The sequence below is a fragment of the Mastigoproctus giganteus genome, chromosome 14, assembly GCF_048544385.1.
Source record: "Mastigoproctus giganteus isolate SK-2022 chromosome 14, ASM4854438v1, whole genome shotgun sequence".
NCBI lineage: Eukaryota > Metazoa > Arthropoda > Arachnida > Uropygi > Thelyphonidae > Mastigoproctus > Mastigoproctus giganteus.
This window is the reverse complement of record NC_143588.1, coordinates 103,081,302-103,106,071: the sequence shown is the minus strand read 5'-3', so window position 1 is coordinate 103,106,071 and position 24,770 is coordinate 103,081,302. Positions and strand designations below refer to the sequence as shown.

Sequence of the window (24,770 nt, the reverse complement as noted above, 5' to 3'; positions counted from 1 at the left end):
CTGGTTGCCAGGTTCTTTAGCCTACACATTCTAAGTCTTTCCTTTTGGTGCTCTTTTGCAGGTCTTGTCAAGAAACTACCTTGAAAAGATCTAAAAATTATACAGGTTTGCCTAATTTGCATTAAAAAAGTGAAATTAAAAAAAAAATCTATACATTAAAAATTAAGAAAATTCAAAAAGTCTATGCTAATGTATACAATGAGCAGAAAAGATTATCCAGCTATATATTCTACAGATAGTCATGGACTGATCAGTTTTAATCAGAAGGTTGATAGGTTTGCTTGTAGCAAGTGGAGGATAAATTTTTTGTTTATGTGAAGTAAGTTTCTAGAGATGTTTTATTTTTCATTGGTTGTTATTCTATGATTAACATATAAACTAAAAGGTTTCAAAATGCAGATTGCAACTACTCCTTTCTTATACCATGAGCAGCCAATGAAAATATACATTTCATCTTATTTTTAAAAGAATTCTGTAAACAGAGGTCTGAAAAAAAAGCACTTTAGCACTTGCCATTCTGTTTTGATTAAGAACATATATACAGTGTCAACATTTCTTATGTACCCATACCAATTTTAACTGCTAATGAACTGTTTTCTTTTCTGTTTCAGAATCAGAAAAATTTATGTTTAAAGAGGCATATGCAAATAAAGTTTTTCCTAATGAAGATGAAGAAGTTGCTGGAATAAAAAACTGGAACAGGCCATCTGACTATGCATATGGCATTGCAACTACTCTTTATGAGTGTCATCCAGTAACCAGAGAAAATGCAGGTAAGGTTACAAAATCTTCTCCACATTTCTTATAGAAAGTAAATTTTAAAAAATCGCCATTTTATTTGTTTAAAGAATAAAAATATGATTATTTACAGAATATAATTTTTTGTAAATTAAGAAAATATTCTGATATATAAACTCTTAAGTGATTTTAGTGTCACTATATAGGTAGATATGAAATCACATTAATTGAAAAGTAACATTATCTCTATATTCTATGTGGAAGTATATATCAACCCCTAATTGCCAGTGATTTAAAAAAAAAAAAAAAAAAAACCATCAAGAGCGACATTCTGGTTCAAGGTGAACCAGCATGTTGGAAGAAGGAGTCAGCAAAAATATTCACATTACAATATACAAGGTGTTTCAAAAATGATGGTCAATAATTTAAAGGTGAACTGTATGGACTACAATATGCAAAAAAAGTCTAGTAAACATGGGTCCTTAAGTGAATCGTTTCCAGATATTGCACATTTCTAGTTGGGATCCACCACTGACTTGTTTGTTTAGGTTAGGTTAGGTTATGCTCATTCTCTCCCCCTTTCCCCTCTCTCAATGCTCTGAGACGTAGCAGGCATACTAGCACTTGTCAAAGGATAGTCAACATGGAAAGAGGTTGCAGCAATGAAGAGTATGTGGACATGCACTTCATTTATGGTAAAGCCAACAGCAGTGCACTTGAGGCTGCACATTTGTACCAAGAAGCATTTCCCTGCCAAAGGCAGCCCAACAGGTGCACATTCATCAGAGTACATCAACGCCTTAGAGAAAAAATGGGCACTTGGCACATGGAGTACAAGCATGTAGGCCCCCAAAGCATAACACCTGATGTTGAGGAAAGGGTGTTAGAAAGAATAGAACAAAATCTAGGAATTTCGACAAGGAGGGTTGCTGTTCAAGAGCGTGTACTGAGTCATAGCAGTGTGTGACAAATTTTACATCGCCAATTACTGTACCCCAACCATATCCAGCGTGTACAAGGTCTCAGCAATACAGACTATCCTTCCAGAGTGAACTTTCTGCCAGTAGATGCAACAACAGTGTGTTCTGAACCCCCAATTTTTAAACAACATTTTGTTCACTGTGACTAAGCTTGGTTTACTCCTGATGGTATTTTTAATTTTCATAACTGTCATGTTTGGTCCAACAAAAATCCTAATGCAATTCACAGGTCACTACATCAGCAATGTTTCTCATTGAATGTCTGGGCAGGACTCATAGGAGACTGTCTACTTGGACCACACAAAGGAACTGGATGCAAAAAATAATTTTGATATCATATACTTGGATTTCAGGAAAGCTTTTGACACTGTTGCGCATGGAAGACTACTGTACAAATTGGAGCAGAATGGTATTAAGGGTAAGTTGCTACAATGGATAAAAGGATGGTTAAGTGGGAGAAGACAGAGGGTGGTAATCAATGGGTGCTGCTCTTCGTGGACTAATGTTATTAGTGGAGTCCCACAGGGTTCGGTGTTGGGTCCACTGTTGTTTTGTGTATTTATCAATGATATTGATGAAGGTATATCAGGCTTAATGTCGAAGTTTGCAGATGACACAAAGGTTGGCAGGGTTGTTAATGACAGTAATGGCAGTGTGCTACTGCAACAGGATCTAGATAATTTGGGCAGATGGGCTAAGAAGTGGCAACTGAAGTTCAACCTTGACAAATGCAAAGTACTGCATATGGGTAGAAGTAACCCCAGAGAAACGTACCAACTGTGTGGTACTACACTTAAGGTGGTAGAAAATGAAAAAGACCTGGGAGTAATTGTGCAGTCAGATATGAAGTTTTCTGAGCAGTGCAGACAGGCTGCTAGGGCGGGTCATGGGGTTTTGTCAATGATATATAGGAATTTTGCTAGCAGGGAAAAGGAGGTGATTGTCGCTCTGTATAAGGCAATGGTCAGGCCACGCCTTGAGTACTGCGTACAGGTCTGGAGGCCTCATTTTAGGAAGGATGTAGATTTGCTTGAGCGTGTACAGAGAAGAGCAACACGATTGGTGAGGGGAATGAAGGGATTCTCTTACCAAGAGAGGCTTAAGTTCTGCAAATTGCAGTGGCTGGAGACTAGGCACCTGCGCGGTGATCTGATTGAGGTCTGTAAGGCCTTGAATGGGTTGAGCACGCTGAATTCTGATGGGATCCTTCCACTTGTTCAGATTACCAACCTACGGGGACATAAGTTCAAATTAAGAAAGGACAGATGTAGAATAGATGTGCGGAAATTTGCCTTTAGCCAGCGGGTGGTTAATTGCTGGAACAAACTTCCATCTGTCGTTGTGGAAGTTGATAGGTTAAATAAATTTAAGGAGGAACTGGATAGGCATTTGGAGGGAATGGTGTGATTTTTTTTTTTTTTTTTTTTTTTTTTGGCTGATGCTGCATAAGCTCCTACACTTGCTTTCTTGCATCATGTGCCACTACTACTACTACTACTACTACTACTACACACTTTCTGCCAAACAGGCTAACAGGAGAGCTATACCTTCAGTTCCTGCAGAATGTTCTTCCAGACCTCCTTGATGATAATAATGTTCCACTTCAGCAGTGCCAGAGCATGTGGTTTATGCATGGTGGTGCACCAGCGCATTTTGCTGGAGTTGTAACTCGATATCTAACTAGAAGGTATGGTCGGTGGATAGGTAGAGGTGGGCCTGTAATGTGGCCTCCCAGATCACCAGACTTAGATCCTGTGGATTTTTGTATCTGGGGTCATGTAAAAAGCTTGGTGTACACTTCTGATATTAACACAGTTGAAGAATTTCAGTGTTGGGTTAAAGGAGCCTTTCAGCAAATCAGAAATGACCCAGGAATGCCTGAGAGGATTTGCAACTCAATGCAGAGAAGACTACAAAGCTGCTTATGGATGCAAGGACAGCATTTTGAACTTTTGTAACATCTGTAAAATTCTGTGGTGTTGAAACCAAAAATTAAAAATGTATTAGCTTATATTGAATAAAACCACCCTTAGCAAAGGATTTGCAGCTTTTTGCTAAACTAGTGCTCCCATAGTCAGCGGTGGATTTTAACAGAAAATGTGCATTATCTCTAAAACGGTTCTTTTCAGTCCGATGTTCACTGGGACTTTTTTGATTATTTAGTTTGTACTTTTCACCTTTAAATTGACTATCATTTTTGAAACACCCTGTATAAATAAAATAAAATTTTTAAAATCATAATTCCATTTGATTCAAAAATTCCATATGATATGAATTTGCTCCAGATTATAGCATATAATGTTAATTGTAATGTGGCTCTGGTGATTCCCCCAACTCTGTGTCAAGCAATGTGATGAATACAAAACTGTAAAGGCCAGATTTATAAAGGTTAGTGAGTGTTCGTGTACAGAGAGAGCCCATTTAAAAAAAAAATAAAGGGAAAGTTAGAAGATGGTAGTGGGGAGATAGAAAGTGGGAGAGGGAAGCAGTAGGATAGAGGGGGGGCAGTAGTGAAGGTGCCCGCCTGAGTGAAAGGGGTGGCAGAATGGGCATCCAGGTCAGGATGTCCATTCTGCTCTAGGGGTGGGATATGATAGCTGGTAGTGGGGAACCCACCAGATGAAGCCAGAGGATGCCACCCAGGTTGGGTGGAAGGGGATGGGGTTACTCCAGATCACTGGGTCAGTGCACAATACATTAATAATCTTGATTGAAAAATTAATGGAGAAAGTCCATCTTTTCTTCATATGGCAGGAACAAGCTGTGGCACTGACTTTGAGTTCATTGGTATTTTCCAAACCATAAAGTCCCAAAAATTAAAGAAGTCCAACCAAATGACCAACGAGTTGATCAGCAAAATAGATGATTTTTTTTTTTTTTTTTTTTTAGATTTTTGGATGTACCACATTGCAATTACTGTACAAAAGGTGCTGGGGGAAAAAAAACCAGGTTTCTTGATTTTGAAGAATAAAGCCATAATGGAGGTTATAAAAAAAGTGTGAAATACCTTAATAATCACAAGATCACTAATAAGGAGATCAATCTTTGGCGTCCAAGGCGGCTTTGAGAAGAACAGAAGTGAAATAGAAAATACATCATAAGTTAAAGTGTATCTGGAAGAAAGGACTTGGAATCATATAAAGAGGCCGCCGTAGCTGAGTGGTCAGGCACGTGGATGCATAAGTACACGTGCCTTGAGTGACCTGGGTTCAAGCCTGTGACTGTTGAATACGGTGCTGTTTCTTGTATTCTCTCTACCTTGCAAACTCCTCTGACCGTGTGGTCATCCTGCAGTATAAACAGAAAAAGCTATTTATGTATTTATAAAAATGCAGATAAAGAGCCACTTGTAGTAGACTAGTAGTCATAGTATTAATAATGTAATTTAAAGACTGAAAAAAATGGCTGTTGTTTAAGTAATACTGAAGCTAAGAATGTATAAGTACACAATATTTGCAAAACAAAGTACTACTGGTGCTCTTCAGTGTTAAGAGGAAATGGTGATTCAAGAGTTGAAGCTGCTGGTTTCAGCTGGTAGGATTGTCACTTGGAGGTGTGGGATAAATGAATCCTTGATCTAGTGTTAATTGTCAATTTGTAGGAGATAATCTTTTTGGATAAGTTTGTGGTACGATACTCCATTGCATGGTGATGTAAGTTTTGTTAGGCAAATATTTGCAGATTCATTAGATTTATATAATGAACCTTGAGACTGTCATCCTGCTGTCGAAGAGAGTGATTGTCGGATGTTTCTCCATATTTGGTCCAGCCCATAAAATTTTGTGCATGCACACTTAAACCTGAGTAAGATCATGCAGGTCCCAGCAGTTTCATTAAAAACCAAATGCAAGAAAAAGTGGTAATTTCTGCATCTGCAATTACCTAATATTACAGACTTAGGATTCATCTGAACAGGTCATAACAGTGGATGAATCTTGGTTTATGTTGTTTAATCCAGAAACAAAATGCCAGTCTGCCCAATGGAAACACAGATTCACCACCAATAAAAAAATTTCAGGCAGCATCTTTTGGCCAACCTCACTCTAAAAGGAACAACAGTTATTGGTGCAACTTACACAGAATCTGAAGAAAATTTCTTCAGTACCTCTGTGTCCAAATTTCTCTGAAACAAAAGATGCCAGAAGTGCTGCATAATAGCATTGGCTTTCGGTTGCTCTCAGTAACATAAGTAACTCATTATCAACAGACAATTTATAATAGGATATTCACTATGAAAAATTTAAGCATAGACTTTTTTTTTCTACCCATTGCTGATTTTGTGAAATCATCATGCATGCCCTTGTTAGAGCATCAATGCCATTTTGTTTTGGCCACTTCCTCAGTGGTGTTAATAATTCTCCTTTGCTCTTGAGTTCTTTCCTTGCTGTGTAGCTCTTGAGCTGTTAGTAAATTTGGCCATTAATTCAATTTCACAAACTTTCTTCTCGGGATGTAATTCTACTAATTTTGCCATAAATATTCACGATAAATTTCTTCAAATGATTACTATTCTGCTTTCCTAGCATTTTTCTTCAGTAAGAACAACATGCCATTACACTGTAACTTTCTTCCAAACTAAAAAGAAACTTACTGATTAAAACACAGAACATTGGGGGTAACGGTTTTAAGATCAAAAATGTCACGACTCCCTTAGTGATGCTATAATTGAACTTGACCGTATACACAAAATGTGGCGCCTCCATAGCCAGGTGGGAAGGAGCAGCAGTGCTTAGCACACGCTTCTTGATTAGACCGGGGTTCGAGCCCGTCACCACCAAATACGGAGGATGCAGAAAGGTCAGGGAATGACCACCGCATATTCCCGGTGCAATATGGCCTTAGTTGCCAATGCTCCTAAAAACCAAAATAACAACAACAATACACAAAATGTCAACCCATCCAGCTTAAATTAAAATAAAAAAATTGCTGTATTGCATTTGATAAGGAAGAGGGAAAAAATTGCATTAATAAGTAAAATAAAAGTATATAATATCTCTATTTTCAAACTTTCTTTTATGATTTTAAGGCAATATGAATTTTGATAATTTGTTTGGTCAGGCTATGCAAAGTAGTAGTAGTAGTGGCACGTGATGCAAGAAAGCAAGTGTATGAGCTTATGCAGCATCAGCCAAAAAAAAAAAATCGCACCATTCCCTCCAAATGCCTATCCAGTTCCTCCTTAAATTTATTCAACCTATCAACTTCCACAACGACAGATGGAAATTTGTTCCAGCAATTAACCACCCGCTGGCTAAAGGCAAATTTCCGCACATCTATTCTACATCTGTCCTTTCTTAATTTGAATTATGCCCCCTTAGATTTGTAATCTAAAATCTAAAAAATTCCAGAAATCAGCAATTTCCAGATTCCAGTTCCTGTGTTTTTGTACTGTATATACTTTGTATATGCAGTACAAAAACACAGAAATGTTTACATTCTATACTTTCCATTACAGAATAAATTAAGTAAATAGAGTGTTAATATGTCCAGTAATGGACATTATGAACTTAAATATAAAATGAAGGGGAGACCCTATTTCTAGCATGTGAGAACAGATTATTTTTGTATGCTTGTCAAGCACTTTATTACCCTACTTCCAGTTCAGTAACTTGCTCAACTAATCTTTTCTCATATGGAAATATTTTCCCTTCATTTTATATTTAAGAGATAGTGGCATTTTCTGCATAAATTGAAAGTACACTTTAAATTCCTCTTAAAATTCTCATGAAGTTAAGGAACAAATATATATGAGGTGTGATTAAAATATTTGGGAACTGAACAACTAATATTGGGGAAATAGGCATATTTTGTACAAGGGCAGGTAAATATTTGCACCAATGTTTAATATCAGAAATGAGTACCATATGACTCTCAAACACCTTACCATGCAGGTCTACTCTTCAATCTACCAAATAAAAAAAAATAAAAAAATCTGACCGGGCAAGGTCATACCATGATAACCACCTCCAGATGATTGGGTTGTCTTAACAAGGCAAGCAGGAAGCAGGGTCCATTGATTGGTCTAAAACATAGTGTATTGTGATTCATTTGACCACATGACTTTCTTCCATTGTTCTGCTGCCCAATCATGATGTTCTCAGCACCACTGCAAGCACATTTTTCTGTTTTTGTCCGAAACAAGTGGCTTCCAAATAGACAGGCAACTTCCAATACCCAATTTCTTTAATTGCGTGGTATGGATTGAAATAGGATAGTTTTGTGCTTCTTTGAATTCAGATGTTATTTGCTGCATACTTGGATGTCATATTTTTCCGTATGGTCCTCCTTAAAATATGATGGCTGAAGTATTGTTTTTCTGCCACATTTATGCCTTTGAGGTGTGGAAGAACTGCTTGTTTTCCGGTCATTAAAACTTTTGAGATGTGATGGTTTTGAGAAATAGTTGTCTCATTTCTTGAATCATGGCTCCTGCTAAACGTACATCCACGATAATACCTTTCTCAAGTGTGCTAGATCAAGCGTGTTTCACCACTCTGGCTTTATATTATTCAGTGTGTGGTGTTTATATTATTCAGCGTGTGGTGAATAATATGAAGCCAGTGCTGAACAGTGTGTGGTGTTTGTACTCAACGAGGCAACATGTCATTACCCCACATCGCAGTTTTCTTTGCATCTATTTGCATTTCTTCTGCTGTGACTGTGTTAATATGAAGGTTTACTTGCCAGTGTGTGTAATTGCATACAGAAATAATAATAATAACATACACAATAGCTTACTCAATAGCATTACCAAATTGGTAGACAGGAGGTTTTACATGGCTCCTGTCTACCCATCTGGAATTGGAAATTCAGTGGAGAATATTAGAACATTAAAGGGGAAGTAATTTTCACAATAATCCTTTTCTGTAGAAAGAGGGAAAGATCAATATCATATTTTTGTTTACTAGTTTTATGGATGGGTAAGGAAAAAAAATCTGTTGAGAGATTTTATTCTATTTTGCAAAGGGATCAAACCATACTCGGATATAGTGTTTTTAGGAGAGATTCTAATGCTGATTTTATCCCACAGGAATGGGACAGGAAAGATTGAAGAGTACATTTTAGCAACTATATTAAAAAGATTAGATAACTAGCAGTGTGGAGATGGGAGTATGTCAGATATACATCTCAGATATTGATCAGGGTTAAAGGGAAGCCAGTATTTACATTAGCCCATTTGAGAACTTGGAATTCAGTGGATAGCAGACTTAGCTGTAGCTGACCAAATAATGGAACCATATAAAATGACAAAATCAAATGAGTATTTATGTATTTAACTAGGGTAAAAGTGAGAGATGTGTATTAGATTTTGCCTAAGATTCCAAACACATTTAAGGGATATCATTTTGAATGTTGGAGATGGTTCTGAATGTGAATTTGGTGTCAAAGTAGATCCTGGGATCTTTGTGAACTTGAACTTTTTAAACAATAGAATTTACCAATTAGAAGAGTGAAATGAAAGGGAGACCTTGTGATTGAGAGAGAGAGACAGATTTTAGAGTGTTTAGGACCAAAAGAGAGAAGAAAGTTGCATATAATTTTAAGAGAATCATTGATATATGTATTATTACATGACTTATTTCCCCAAAAGTGAAAATTTACCATAATTTCAAGTCATTCATATAAAAGATGAGAGTGAAGTTGAGCAATATCAGCTAGGAGAACAACAGAGCTGATAGGTTACTGCTCTGAGGAATATCAGCCAAAATTGATCTTACATAGGTTGGCTTTCCTGAGTAGAGTATCAATTTTCTTTTAAAGATGGAGCATTGCAGAAATGCTAATAAGTGACCTGAAATGGAGTAGAATTGCCTGAAAAATGAGTTTTGGAGTTGACATCATCATATGCTGAGGAAACATCTACATAGATTAAGCCCAGCTAAGAGGGTAAGTTTAGAGGGGAACAGGTATTCTCTGTGTTATCAGACACTCAGTCTAAAACACTGATGGATCCAATATCTTTCTATTACAGAAGATTTAGAAGAAGTCCGGTTGGCCTGCCTCCCTAAAATCCAGTCATGCACACCTTCTCGATGGTAAGATCAGAGTGGAAGCAGAGGGTGCTAAGAATCTCTGGGTACGACCAAGCTGCCATGCACGGAAACTGAACTTGGCCTGTTACAACATAAGATCGCTCATCAGTGAAGACAGGATATTAGAGCTGGAAAAGGAATTAGAAAATGTGAATTGGAATATCATTGGTTTGGCTGAAAGAAGAAGAAGAAATGAATCACTTATAAGTTTATCAAGTGGAAATCTGCTGTTTGTTTGTTTGTTATTTGGTTTTTAGGAGCATTAGCAACTAAGGCCATATTGCTCCGGAGGTATGCGGTGGTCATTCCCTGACCTTTCCGCATCCTCCGTATTTGGTGGTCACGGGTTCGAATCCCGGTCTAATCAAGAAGCGTATGCTACGCACTGCCGCTTCTGCCCACCTGGCTACGGAGGCGCCGAAATCTGCTGTACACCAATGGAAACAGTGAAAGGAGTGAAGGTGGAGTTGGGTTTCTGGTCCATAAATATTTAAAAAACAACATTTTGGAATTCAAAAGTACATCACCAAGGGTGTCAAGACTAATACTCAAGATTTCTAAGAGGTACAAGCTAAATGTTATAATGATTTATGCACCAACATCGAGCCATGATGATGAAGAGGTTGAAGAAATGTACACCAAAATTGAGAGTCTCATCTAGAAGATGAGCAGAAAACCCACTACACTATTATTATGGGGGACTTCAATGCTAAGGTTGGAAAAAGGCAAAACAGCGCAGAAAGAGGAACTATAGGAAATTTTGGAATTGGTGAAAGAGGTGAAAGACTTGTGGAATTTGCAGAATTTTTTGGTAGTCAACCAAACTGTAACACGTGTTACATCGGAAGTACCACTACCAAATTTGGCTCATCAAAAACATCCAACACCCATGCATACTATCATTTCCATAGTCTCATGTCTAACCAATCTGTTACAGAACTTACAATTCATGCCCAGACTCACAACCACAACCCCCTCATTGACTCTGCCATTTCCATCATTAAACTAAAATCCAGTTACAGAATACTTCAATATGAAGCCCTAGCTATTGAATGGTACCGGCACCACTCTAACCTCAAAATTCTTAATTCCAAACTCCCCTTCAATCTTTTCCCAATTTGGAACCTCTCGCGATTAAAGTTCCCACATGTCAAAAAAGGCATCACGAGAGTATAATTTTTTATTCTTAAATACCATCCGCGTTCTCTCCGCACACATTGCCAACTGAAGACGTTTATAACTAACGAAAGTCCTCGTAACGACTATTGGCTTCACTGTATTCACTTATTTAGTTTTTAATTCAATGACAACCAAGGATTGGATGTGTACACTTCTGTTTCCTTGCACCTATTTTAACTCAGTCAACACTTACCTACTTCTCCCCCCTTTTAATTTTTTTAATTAATTTTTTCAATTTAACAATTCAACCTAAATATTAACCACGCTGCCTAAGTAAGCCATCGCAGATTAATTCAAGGTGAGTACTGCTTTTTAAGCTTTCGCTATCCTTTACAACTAATGAAATCGACTTCATCCTCACTAACAGGAGATATATCAGGAATAATGTTACCGTCCTGAATAAGGTAAATGTTGGAAGTGATCGCAGAATGGTAAGATGCACACTTAATATAGATGTAGGAAAGGAAAGGAAAAAACTGACTCCAGTAAATAACATGAAGGTCTTTGAGATAAGAAGAGAAAGAGCAGTATGTACTGGAACTTAAGAACAAGTTTGAGCTTCTGCAGACTGCTCAGAACCAAGATATCGACGAGCAATATTACATCTTTCTGAAAGTGATAAAGCCCAAGAACTGGAATTTGGGGAGTACAATGTCTACAGAAAGGATAGACAGGATAGGAAGGGAGGAGGGGTTATGCTATTAGTTAAGAAATACATAAAATCCAAGGAAGTGAAGCCAGTCGACATCACTGGACAGTGCAGTGTCGAGTCAGTTTGGTGTGACATAAGCATTGGGAGATCAAAATTGAGAGTAGGAGTGTGCTATAGGCCTAATGACTCTGATGAGTATAATAAGAAACTGTACAGGGAAATAGTGGGCCAGTAAATCAGAGAGTCTTATAATGGGGGATTTTAATTTCCCAGATATTGACTGGAATTTGGGGGCTGGTCACTCACACACTACCAAGGCTTTTGTGGATTTATTGGATGATTGTTTTCTACATCAGCATGTTCGGGAGGCAACTAGAGGGAGTAATACTCTTGATTTGATTATCAGTAGTGATTCTTCATGCATTAAGAATCTGCAGATAAATGAACCACTAGGTGGCAGTGATCACAGTGTGCTGAAATGGGATTTACTCAAAGAGGTAACTACCATTAGGGGTAAAGGGAAGGGTTATTGCTTTCGTAAAGGCGACTACGATGGACTGAGACAGTATTTAAATTCTATACAGTGGGACCAACTGATGATGTTACCAACAGCAAATTCAAAATGGGAAGCATTCAAAGAACTTATCTTGGAAGCTATTAGGCTTTACATACCAACTAAGAAATATTGTTCAAGGTTTAGGCCTAAATGGATGTCAGATGAACTAATGAGACATATTGCAGAGAAGACAAATGCATGGGATACATACAAATTAACACGTGACACAGAAGCCTATGATAGATAAAAGTTGATCTGTAACCAAGTTACAAAGGAGGTTAGGCAGGCGAAGGCAGATTACGAGAAATCTTTGGCAAGGGATGCAAAGAAAAACAGCAAAGAGTTCTTTACTTATGTAAACTCTAGAAGGAAGGGGATGAATCAGATTGGTCCACTTGATATCGATGGGTCAACTGTTGATGATCCTGCTCAGGTAGCTAACAAACTAAATGAATATTTTGCATCGACATTCACACATGAGGAGTTATTCAGTGAGGTAAGCTAGAGAATCTTGTAATAACTGAGAGTAAAGTGGAGGAGAAATTGTTGAAGATAAACACAAGAAAGGCACCTGGGGTGGATGGGATCTATCCAGTTATATTAAAGGAGGCAGCAAAGGAAGTAAGCAAACCATTAGCCATAATTATGAGAGCTTCCTTGGACTCAGGGGAGGTACCCATGGACTGGAGATGTGCAAATGTGACCCCAATTCACAAAGGAGGATCAAAGGCTGATACAAGTAATTATAGAGCTGTGAGTTTAACTTCTGTTCCCGGAAAATTAATGGAGGCACTGGTTAAAGAAGCACTGCAGGATCATCTAGACAAGACTTCAGTTATAGCTTGGACACAGCATGGTTTTGTTAAGGGGAAGTCTTGCCTGACTAATTTGATTGGATACTATGATGCGGTCAGAAAGGAGCTGGATGCAGGGAATAGCTTTGATATTATATACTTGGATCTTAGAAAGGCTTTTGATACTGTTGCACATGGAGCAGTGTGGCATTGGAGGCAAATTGCTGCTATGGATAAAGGGGTGGTTGAGGGGGAGAAGACAGAGAGTGGTAATCAATGGACACTGCTCATCGTGGACTAATGTTATTAGTGGAGTCCCTCAGGGCTCAGCGTTGGGTCCATTATTGTTTTCTGTATTTATAAATGATATTGATGATGGTATATCGGGCTTAATGTCCAAGTTTGCAGACGATACGAAGGTTGGCAGTGTTGTCAAGGACACTACTGACACTATGCTGCTGCAACAGGATCTGGAAAGGATGGGCTGAGAGGTGGCAAATGAAGTTTAACATTGACAAATGTAAAGTACTACATATGGGAAACAGCAACCCCAGAGTAACGTATCAACTCTGTGTTACTACACTGACAGTGGTAGAGAATGAAAGAGACCTAGGGGTGGTTGTGCAGGCAGATATGAAGTTCTCTGAGCAGTGCAGACGGGCTGCAAGAGTAGCTCATGGTGTATTGTCAATGATATATAGGAATTTTTCTAGCAGGGATACGGAGGTGATTATTCCCTTGTATAAGGCAATGGTCAGGCCACACCTAGAGTACTGTATACAGGCCTAGAGGCCTCATTTCAAGAAGGATGTAGAGCTGCTGGACCGAGTACAGAGAAGGGCAACAAGATTAGTGAATGGAACAAAGGGTGCTCTTACGAAGAAAGGCTTCAGTTTTGCAAATTATAGTGTCTGGAGACTAGGCACCAGCGAGGTGATCTGATAGAGGTGTATAAAGTCTTGAATGGTTTGAGCATGCTCAATGCTGATGGGATTCTTCCTCGTGCTCAGAATAATCACCTGAGAGGGCATAAATTCAAATTGAGGAAAGACAGATGTAGGATAGACGTGCGGAAATTTGCCTTTAGCCAGCGGGTGGTTGGTTGGTGGAACAGACTTCCATCCCTTGTCGTGGAAGTTGATAGCCTAAATAAGTTTAAGGCTCAGCTGGACAGGTATTTCGAATGAACAGGGGTGAAGTGGAAGTGGTTATTTTTTATTTATTTATTTTATTTTATTTATTTATTTTTTTTTTTTGGCTGATGCTTCATAAGCTTGCTTTCTTGAATCAAATGCCTCTACTAATGCTAATGCTATAGGGAAAAAGAAATCCAAAGAAGAGAAAATTAGTCAAGAAACACTTGTTATGATGAACCGAAGGCGACAAATGAAGAGCAAGGTAAACACTAACAAGGAGGAATTTGAGTATACTGAGTTATGCAAAGCCATTAGAAAGAGACTCAGAGAGGACATAAGAAGATTTAACACAAGAAAAGTAGAATAAGCATTAAGGGAAAACAAAGGACTTAAATCAGCAGCCATGAGCAGTAATACAGAAAGACAAATGATACTGAAACTGAAGAATAGTGATGGTGTACTTATAAATAGCAAGGAAGGCATAATTCAAATAGCAGAAGACTACTATAGAGAATTATACAAGGAGCGAGGGAATGATGCCAGCAGTGGGGAATATGGATCACAAATTAGCAACACATACGACATACCCGATATTCTTCCTGAACATGCGTTGAAGAATCAGAAAGCCTCGGGGGAAGATGAAGTTACTGTAGCGTTGTTAAAATTGGGAGGAAGAGACATAACACAAAAACTGGCAGCAAGGCTCTTCACAAAATGCATTAGAAAAGGAAAAGGTGTGGTGCCTAAGCAGTGGAATAATGCAATCATAGTTTTGCTGCATAAGAAAGGAGATAAATCAGAAATTGGAAATTATAGACCAATTAGCTTGTTATCTCACATCTACAAGTTGTTCACAAGGGTCATTACTAACAGATTAGAAAGAATACTTGATGAGAATCAACCGAAAGAGCAAGCTGGCTTTAGGACAGTATTCTCAACTATGGATCACCTTCACGTAATATTAGCATTACCATTAGTAGAGGCATTTGATGCAAGAAAGCAAGCTTATGCAGCATCAGCCAAAAAAAAAAAAAAAAAACCCACTTCCACTTCACCCCTCTGTTCGTTCAAAATACCTGTCCAGCTGAGCCTTAAACTTATTTAGGCTATCAACCTCCACCACAAGGGATGGCAGTCTGTTCCACCAACCAACCACCCGCTGGCTAAAGGCAAATTTCCGCACGTCTATCCTACATCTGTCTTTCCTCAATTTGAATTTATGCCCTCTCAGGTGATTTTTCTGAGCTAGAGGAAGAATCCCATCAGCATTGAGCATGCTTAAACCATTCAAGGCTTTATACACCTCTATCAGATCACCTCGCTGGTGCCTAGTCTCCAGACACTGTAATTTGCAAAACTTAAGCCTTTCTTCGTAAGAGCACCCCTTTGTTCCATTCACTAATCTTGTTGCCCTTCTCTGTACTCGTTCCAGCAGCTCTACATCCTTCTTGAAATGAGGCCTCCAGACCTGTATACAGTACTCTAGGTGTGGCCTGACCATTGCCTTATACAATGGAATAATCACCTCCTTATCCCTGCTGGAAAAATTCCTGTATATCATTGACAATACTCCATGAGCTACTCTTGCAGCCCGTCTGCACTGCTCAGAGAACTTCATATCTGCCTGCACAATCAACCCCAAGTCCCTTTCATTCTCTACCACTGTCAGTGTAGTACCACAGAGTTGATACGTTGCTCTGGGGTTGCTTTTTCCCATGTGTAGTACTTTACATTTGTCAATGTTAAACTTCATTTGCCACCTCTCAGCCCATCTGCTCAACCTTTCCAGATCCTGTTGCAGCAGCATAGTGTCAGTAGTGTCCTTGACAACCCTGCCAACCTTTGTATCATCTGCAAACTTGGACATTAAGCTTGATATACCATCATCAATATCATTTATAAATACAGAAAACAATAATGGACCCAACACTGCGCCCTGAGGGACTCCACTAATAACATTAGTCCACGATGAGCAGTGTCCATTGATTACCACTCTGTCTTCTCCCCCTCAACCACCCCTTTATCCATAGCAGCAATTTGCCTCCAATGTCACACTGCTCCAATTTGTGTAGCAGTCTTCCATGTGCAACAGTATCAAAAGCCTTTCTAAGATCCAAGTATATAATATCAAAGTTATTCCCTGCATCCAGTTCTTTTGTGACTGCATCATAGTATCCAATCAAGTTGGTCAGGCAAGACTTCCCCTTAACAAAACCATGCTGTGTCTGAGCTATAACTGAAGTCTTGTCTAAATGATCCTGCAGTGCTTCTTTAACCAGTGCCTCCATTAATTTTCCTGGAACAGAAGTTAAGCTCACAGGTCTATAATTACTTGTGTCAGCCTTTGATCCTCCTTTGTGAATTGGGGTCACATTTGCACATTTCCAGTCTATGGGTACCTCCCCTGAGTCCAAGGAAGCTCTCATAATTATGGCTAAGGGTTTGCTTACTTCCTTTGCTGCCTCCTTTAATATAACTGGATAGATCCCATCCACCCCGGGTGCCTTTCTTGTGTTTATCTTCAACAGTTTCTCCTCCACTTTACTCCCAGTTATTTCAAGATTCTGTAGCTTACTGCTAGAGTTGAATACACCTCTGATATTCCCCTTGCTGAATAACTCCTCATGTGTGAATGTCGATGCAAAATATTCATTTAGTTTGTTAGCTACCTGAGCAGGATCATCAACAGTTGACCCATCAATATCAAGTGGACCAATCTGATTCATCCCCTTCCTTCTAGAGTTTACATAAGTAAAGAACTCTTTGCTGTTTTTCTTTGCATCCCTTGCCAAGGATTTCTCGTAATCTGCCTTCGCCTGCCTAACCTCCTTTGTAACTTGGTTGCATATCAACTTGTATCTATCATAGGCTTCTGTGTCATGTTTTAATTTGTACGTATCCCATGCATTTTTCTTCTCTGCCATATGCCTCATTAGTTCATCTGACATCCATTTTGGCCTAAACCTTGAACAATATTTCTTAGTTGGTATGTAAAGCCTAGTAGCTTCCAAGATAAGTTCTTTGAATGCTTCCCATTTTGAATTTGCTGTTGGTAACATCATCAGTTGGTCCCACTGTATAGAATTTAAATACTGTCTCAGTCCATCGTAGTCGCCTTTACGGAAGCAATAACCCTTCCCTTTACCCCTAATGGTAGTTACCTCTTTGAGTAAATCCCACTTCAGCACACTGTGATCACTGCCACCTAGTGGTTCATTTATCTGCAGATTCTTAATGCATGAAGAATCACTGCTGATAATCAAATCAAGAGTATTACTCCCTCTAGTTGCCTCCCGAACATGCTGATGTAGAAAACAATCATCCAATAAATCCACAAAAGCCCTGCTAGTGTGTGAGTAACCAGCCCCCAAATTCCAGTCAATATCTGGGAAATTAAAATCTCCCATTATAAGACTCTCTGATTTACTGGCCCACTCTATTTCCCTGTACAGTTCCTTATTATACTCATCAGAGTCATTAGGCCTATAGCACACTCCTACTCTCAATTTTGATCTCCCAATGCTTATGTCACACCAAACTGACTCAACACTGCACTGTCCAGCGATGTCGACTGGCTTCACTTCCTTGGTTTTTATGTGTTTCTTAACTAATAGCATAACCCCTCCCCCCTTCCTATCCTGTCTATCCTTTCTGTAGACGTTGTACTCCCCAAATTGCATTTCTGCATCCCTTATATCTGTGTGACACCACGTCTCTGATATCCCAACAATATCTGCCTTTGATGTTTTGAGCAATACCTCAAATTCATCAAATTTATTTACTAAACTCCTAGCATTGGTGTACACGCAAGTATACCTGCACCTGTTTCTATTCTTAGCTACCCTAACACAACACATGTGTTTACTTGTACCGCAATGGCTCCCAGCAGTCTCTGAAATACCATGCATCTTGTTTTTCAGGCTTCTGCTCATTCTAATAGAAGCAGTGCAAGAATCTCTTTCACCTCTACCAGTGGCTACTGTCAATCTATTGGTCTTTAGCATCACAGCTAATGGAGAAAGCAAATGAATATAAAACACCATTATGCCTGGCATTTGTGGATTATGAAAAGGCATTTGACTCCATACAGCATAAGGCAATATTTCGGGCACTGGAAAGATGAGGCATAGATACCTCATATATTATGATTTTGAAGAAAATATATGAGAACACTACCTCCTTCATTAGACTAGACAAAGGCAGTAGAAAATTTAAAATCGAGAAAGGAGTTCAACAAGGAGACACAATATCTCCGAAGTTGTTTACTGCTGCCCTTGAGGAAGTTTTCAGAAGATTAGACTGGTCGCAAAAGGAGTCAATGTGAATGGAGAGTACCTAAACCATTTACGATTTTCAGATGACATTGTGGTCATAAGCCACGATCCCAAAGAATTAGAGGAAAATCGTAATCAGTTATGCACAGTTAGTAAGGAATTTAGACTAAAGATTAATATGGCTAAAACAAAAGTAATGATGAACAAGTATGCCACAGAAAGGGACATATGATTGAAGGAGAAGTAATTGAAAAGGTGGAGTCATATACTTATCTGGGACAAGTTATTAGCTGTAATAATGATAAATGGCTGGAAGTCAAGAGAAGAATAAATTTTGGATGGATAGCATTCAGGAAATATAGTAGCATACTGAAGAGCAACATCCCAGTTTGTCTGAAACGTAAAATAATGAACCAATGTATACTCCCCACCATAACTTATGGAAGTGAAACTTGGGCACTCACCAAAAGAATGGAAGAGAAGCTGAGAACTACACAGTGAAGAATGGAACAAATTATATTGGGACTCAGACTGTTAAATAAGAAGAGAAACACATGGATTAGGCAGCAAACTCAAGTAAAGGACACTCTTATCAAAACTAAAGAACTAAAATGGTCTTGGGCAGGACACATAGCTCGAAGACATGATGACAGATGGACTAAGAAAATAACAGAATGGTACCCAAGAGGAGCTAGAAGAAAACCTGGAAGACAACAGTGGAGTTGGATAGATGAAATTCATGAGTTTGTGAGTAGTAAATGGATGGCCATTGCATAAAACAGAAGGAACTGGAAAGTTGCTGGAGAGGCCTTCATCCTGCAGTGGATTGAAAATGGCTGATGATAATGAGAATATAAAAAGAGGGTAAGTTAACTTGTTGGGTAGCTAGAAAGATGGTTGAGACTCCGTTTTTTTTTTCCCCACAGTAAATGCGATCAGTGTAAACTGGCAAAATTTGGAACATTAGAGCAGGTAGAAGAAGTGTCTCCCCGGTTGTTACAAATCTGTAACTTTTCAAGTGGGAGGGGGGAGGAGTGTTTATCTTGGTCAGTGAAAAGAAATCACAAAGTATGAGGGATGAGAGGGGTTTGTATTGATAAAGTGCTTCTCAAGAAATTCTTCAATACTCCTGAATCAAATGTTCAGTAGTATTGTCATGATATAAGTACCAATTCTGTGAAGCCCACTTTTCTGTCTGTTTTCTCTAAACAGCATTGTGAAATTGTTATAGACTATATTGCAGTATTCCTAGTTCACTGTTTGACCATACAGGTTAAATTGATAATGAATCCTGTGAATCAAAAATGTACAGTAAGCACAATCTTAGCATTTTAATGAGATTGTCTTGCTTTTTGGGGTTGAGAAGACAGTCATTGGTGTATGGCTATAATTCAGAAACAAAGGCAGAGTCCATTGTGTGAGAACTGTGCCTATGTTTCTGAGTAATAGGCATACATCCATGATTCGTCACAAGTACGTGGGTGGCAGCATTACTTTGATGAAGCTCTTGAAATTCAAGAACTAGCCACTCTCTCTGATCATCAATGAGAATGCAAAGCACAAAATCGATTGAAATGTATCACATTTCTTGTGTTTAAAGCTGATTGACAGTCCCAAGGAATACCGTTTCACTAGAAACCTTACAGATAGTTAAACATTGGTCACTCCTGATCAGATCACAGATGAATAATTGAATCATCAGCTTTTGAAAGTTGAAGGGCAGCCAGAGTGAGAAGCATCTTTAAAAGACAAGTGCTCTCTAAACTTTGAAAACTACTGTAAAGTCTTGAATGACATAGCTAGCCATTCAAGACTTGCTTTCCCTAGTTTGAAATAGAATTTGATGCAGATTTGTTGCTCAATAAAATTATTCATTTTAAAGTGTGACAATGCATTAAACATCTGTTAAAAGCACACTAATTCAGATTGGCAGCAGATAAACAGGCAATTCATGTGTTAATGTCTAATTGAAATACCAACATTTTGTAACAAGTTGCAACTCACTAAAATGCCACAATTTCAGGATAAAGTCAGTCTCTGAACTCTTTGATCACACCTCATATGTTAGCAAGTTGCACATATTATGCTAATTTTATATTCACTTACACAAATGTATGCAAATAATAATGAGATTCCCTGAATGTTTTAACTTTTTAGGGGAACCCATAGCAGATGCTTTTGCAGTATGTGCAAGAAAAAACAGTGCCATTTTAGCATTAGCAGATGGAGTGAACTGGGGTGAAAAGGCATGTCTTGCAGCTAGATGTGCTGTACACGGATGTGTAGACTATCTGAACAAGGCCCTTTATCGAGAAGGTGGCAAAATTGAATCAACACTGGTTAGTATAAATACTGACTTCTTTTTTTTCTTTTTTTTTTATCTGAAATTACTAAGCAAGGAAGCCATAACTAACAAAATAAATTATATGTGACAGGAATTTCAGGATATGCTGGGGAAACTTTCATAAGTAAAATAAGTAGTTTAATAGACATTAAATTTAAGTCTTACATTCGTTATGTTAGTCTTACACATATACGTTACATTTTGCAGGGACGTCGGGAGGTCTTAAACATGCAGGTTGCATGTTATTAAAAATGTATGTGGTCCTCAAACATTTCTGTGACCTAGGTGTTGTCATCAATTTTCCAAGTTAAATAGTGCTGTGCTTGTATGAAAATAGTGATACAAAACATTTTATAAAATTTCAATATAAAGTTTTTATAAATTATGTGAACCTTCACAGGTCCTTGTTAGTCAGGAGATAATGTAATATTGTGCAAAGGTCACCATATTGACATATAAATTTTTTTTTTTCAGTATTTCTACACTACTGAGAACTGTAAAATATGTTGTAGCCTCCAGTAACCAAAATATGTAACTTAAGAGCCCTACTGAGTTTTTGATATCTGTGTATCAGAGTTGTTCACTTATCTTCTTCCTGTAGGTTGAATATATATTTATGTGAATATAAATTTTCCAGGTTTATTTCTTAAAGCAATTGAAAATAGTTCATGTATAAAATATCTACATACTCCAAAGAAATGCTCCAGTTTTAAATGAATATACAGTAAACACCCGCTATTCGCGGGGGTTACGTTCCTGAGAAATGTCGCGAATACCGAAAATGCGAATACTGAGTTATGGCTCCCATAGTAATAAAGGGGTTCCATTCCAAAGTGTGAAATATATAAGAAAAACTAGTCTAAAATTTTGTCTATGTATGTATTATATTTACCTTCATAATATGACTATGTACATAGACAGTACATAATGAAATGCAAGCATATGGCATCGAAATGAAAATAACAAACAATTTAATATTAAATGTAATATTTATTAGAAATTTCAAACAAATCTTTCAAACCAGTGCCTTTGCTAACTGAAAAACTTATCCCGCCAGTGCTATCACCAGTTTCGCTAAAGTGCTGATAAAGGAGGTTTGCCATTTCACGAATGATGAGTGAACTTAACGGAATTTTATTTTGAGTTCGGTCTTCTATCCACAGATTTAAAGCTTTATCCATTTTTTCTAATTTAACATCACGAGTTACAGAGCAAATTTTTGAAGCAATTAGCGCGTTTTCACGGACACTACGGCGGATTTTTTCTTCCGATTTCTTGATTGATCGTAGTTGACTCATTGATTTTATAATGTTTTGCCACTGAGGAGACATTTTCACCATTAGAAATTTTATCTAATAACTCAATTTTATTCGCTAATGTCCATCACCTTCTTTGATATTTTCACATTTCTCTTGTTATTCTTAGCCATATTTTTGTAGGGGTTAGAAAAGAACTTGTCCACAATCAAGTCACTTTCTTCCGTTAACACACTCGAAAAAGTCTGTTTTACACTGCAAAACGGTAGATTTATCATTTTTGTAAGCATATCAATTTATAAATTGATAAATTCAATTTATAAGCATATAAATTAAAAGCAAACGATGAAACCTTCCATGACAAGCGCATAACACATACTGAACAATGATTAGCGAGAAACATCCACGCTCGCGATTTTGTCCCCCCCCCCACTCACTGAGCGCTGTTTTGACCGGGAAAGATAATTTTAGCCACGCCTATGTTTTTTTTATGGCAGAAAATTCACGGCGCTTTAAAATTCACATTTTTTTAGGTTTCATTTTATATTAAATTGGCGATTGCGAAACCGCGAATACAGATGCCGCGAATAGCGGGGGTTTACTGTATTTACCAAAGTACATGACATATATCAGTGTTTGAACTCATCACAAAACTTTCTTCTAAGTTGATGTTTTCATTATTCACTTTTGTATTCATAATACTAAAGTCATAATGAAGTGTTCATTCTTGACTAGTTTGATGAATAAACGTGTGTTTTCTCTCTGTGCTATAATATACTATACTGTATTTATGTGAATCTGAAATGGCTGAGAAACACAAGGAAATTGCCAATAGTATAAAAAAACTGTAACTAATTGACAGATTTGAATAAAGGAAATCAGATAAATTTGCCAAAGATTATGGCATTACAGACACAAACTTTCCATGACTTAAAAACAGAACTAGATTACAGTTGTATGTGTGTGTGGTGTAATACTGTCTGTAATATACTAGAATAGGTATGTTATAGATATATATACATACAAGACATAATCAGCATGTTCTAGGACTGACTTTGTACCTTGAAATTGCAGTGAATTGTGACTTGGAGCTGGATATCATCATTCTTCATTTTCTTGGTGATTCCCTTCTACTTTTGACTCTCTCTCTCTCTCTCTCTCTCTCTCTCTCTCTCTCTCTCTCTCTCTCTCTCTCTCTCTCTCTCTCTCTCTCAGGGTAACTTGGGAATTTTTTTTTTTTTTTTTTTCCTGGTGCAGCATAAGCCTCAGGCTTCCTTGCACCATATGGCTATTAATAATAATGTTTGGTGATTCATTTAGACAGTGCATGAATCACCTTTATCTACTGTCAGTCTTAATAGCACGCTTTGAACAGATATTTTGTGTTTTATCACATTTTAAAATGAGTGAATTTTTAGAACAGCAAATTTGCATCAAATTTTTCTTCACATTAGGAAAAAATGCAACAAATCCATGAAATGTTAAACAGCTTTCAGAGATGCTGTGTATCATTTTAAGACTTAAGTGGTTTCCAAAGTTTAAAGAAGACCACATGTCTGTCAAAGGTGATCTTTCCTCTAGTCCCCCTTCAACTTCAAAAGCTGATGATTCAGTTGCATGTTTGTGATCTGATTAGCAGTGATTGACATTTAATTATCCATGAAATTGCTAGTGAAATTAGTATTTCTTATGGGACATACCAGTCAATTTTAACACAATATTTGGGAATGCAATGTTTCAACCAGGTTTGTGCCTCACATCCTTACTGATGATCAAACAGAGCAATGAGTTCTTAAATGTCAGGATATTTGTCAATATGATGCTGCTGACAAACACTTTTCTTCATCATTACTAGCAAGGAATCATGAGTATATAAGCTACGACCCTGAAACAAAGTCCAGTCTTCTCATTGAAAGACCGTCTTCTTCAAAGCCCGAAAAATGCAACACAATCTCAATCATATGTGATGATCATGCTTATCATAATAGGGCATTGTTCGTTATGAATTTGTCATGCATTGTCAGGAATTGAATTAGGAATACTGAAAAACAGTTCTGTGATGATTGCTTGATGCTGTTCAGAGGAAACAGACAGAAAAGTGGACTGTGGACTTCAAGGAATTGGGTGTTTGTATCATGGCAGTGCTCCTGTACACTCAGGTGCTTTCCATTTAAGAATTTTGCAAAGCACTCTATCACTATGATCCCTCTATCCACCACACTCAGTAGTGGATAGTTGATTATAGCTTGTGATTTTTTTATTTTTTTTCAAGCTTAAAGTCTTGAAAGGTCACAGATTAGTAATGACAGAGGAATTTATTCAGAATGCAAGAGGTGATATTAGCAATTTCAAAAGAATCTATTGGGAATGTTTCCAGATGTTGCAGATGTTTTAAAAACTGTATACAGTTTTAAGGATTAAGTTACTTAATTACTTTGAAGGAGATCCACCTGAATATTTAGTAATCTTCATTTCCCATATATCGTTTCACTCCCTGAATGTTTTGATCATACCTCATCCTTTAAACAATAATTGGAGTTCACCTTATCTTTGTTAAACAGCTTTCCTGTCTATCACTGAAAAACATATTACTAATACTAACATGTAACTTACCACTTCATGTTTGTTTTTAATGCCCAACAGCCTACATAAACCATGGATGGGCTCCATTGAATGCTTCTTACACATTGATTGACACTCTGCATTTATCAATCTGTGACTTTCAAATCTACCACAGGAAAACTTCACAGATTTTAGATACAAAGCATATGCTGCAGCAAAATAAGTGCATATATTGCACCCGTAATTTTTATTGGTAGTCCAAATGG

At 37.7% G+C, this 24,770-nt stretch overlaps 1 protein-coding gene across 1 annotated transcript in view; it reads left to right on the top strand.

The window, feature by feature from the left end:
• LOC150075460 (PP2C-like domain-containing protein CG9801) overlaps positions 1 to 24,770 on the top strand; it is an 84,743-nt gene that overhangs the window by 41,817 nt on the left and 18,156 nt on the right. The window contains exons 3-4 of the mRNA XM_090388495.1: positions 612 to 773; positions 20,500 to 20,681. Coding sequence (XP_090244621.1) covers positions 612 to 773; positions 20,500 to 20,681 — 344 coding nt within the window. The remainder of the gene's footprint in view (positions 1 to 611; positions 774 to 20,499; positions 20,682 to 24,770) is intronic.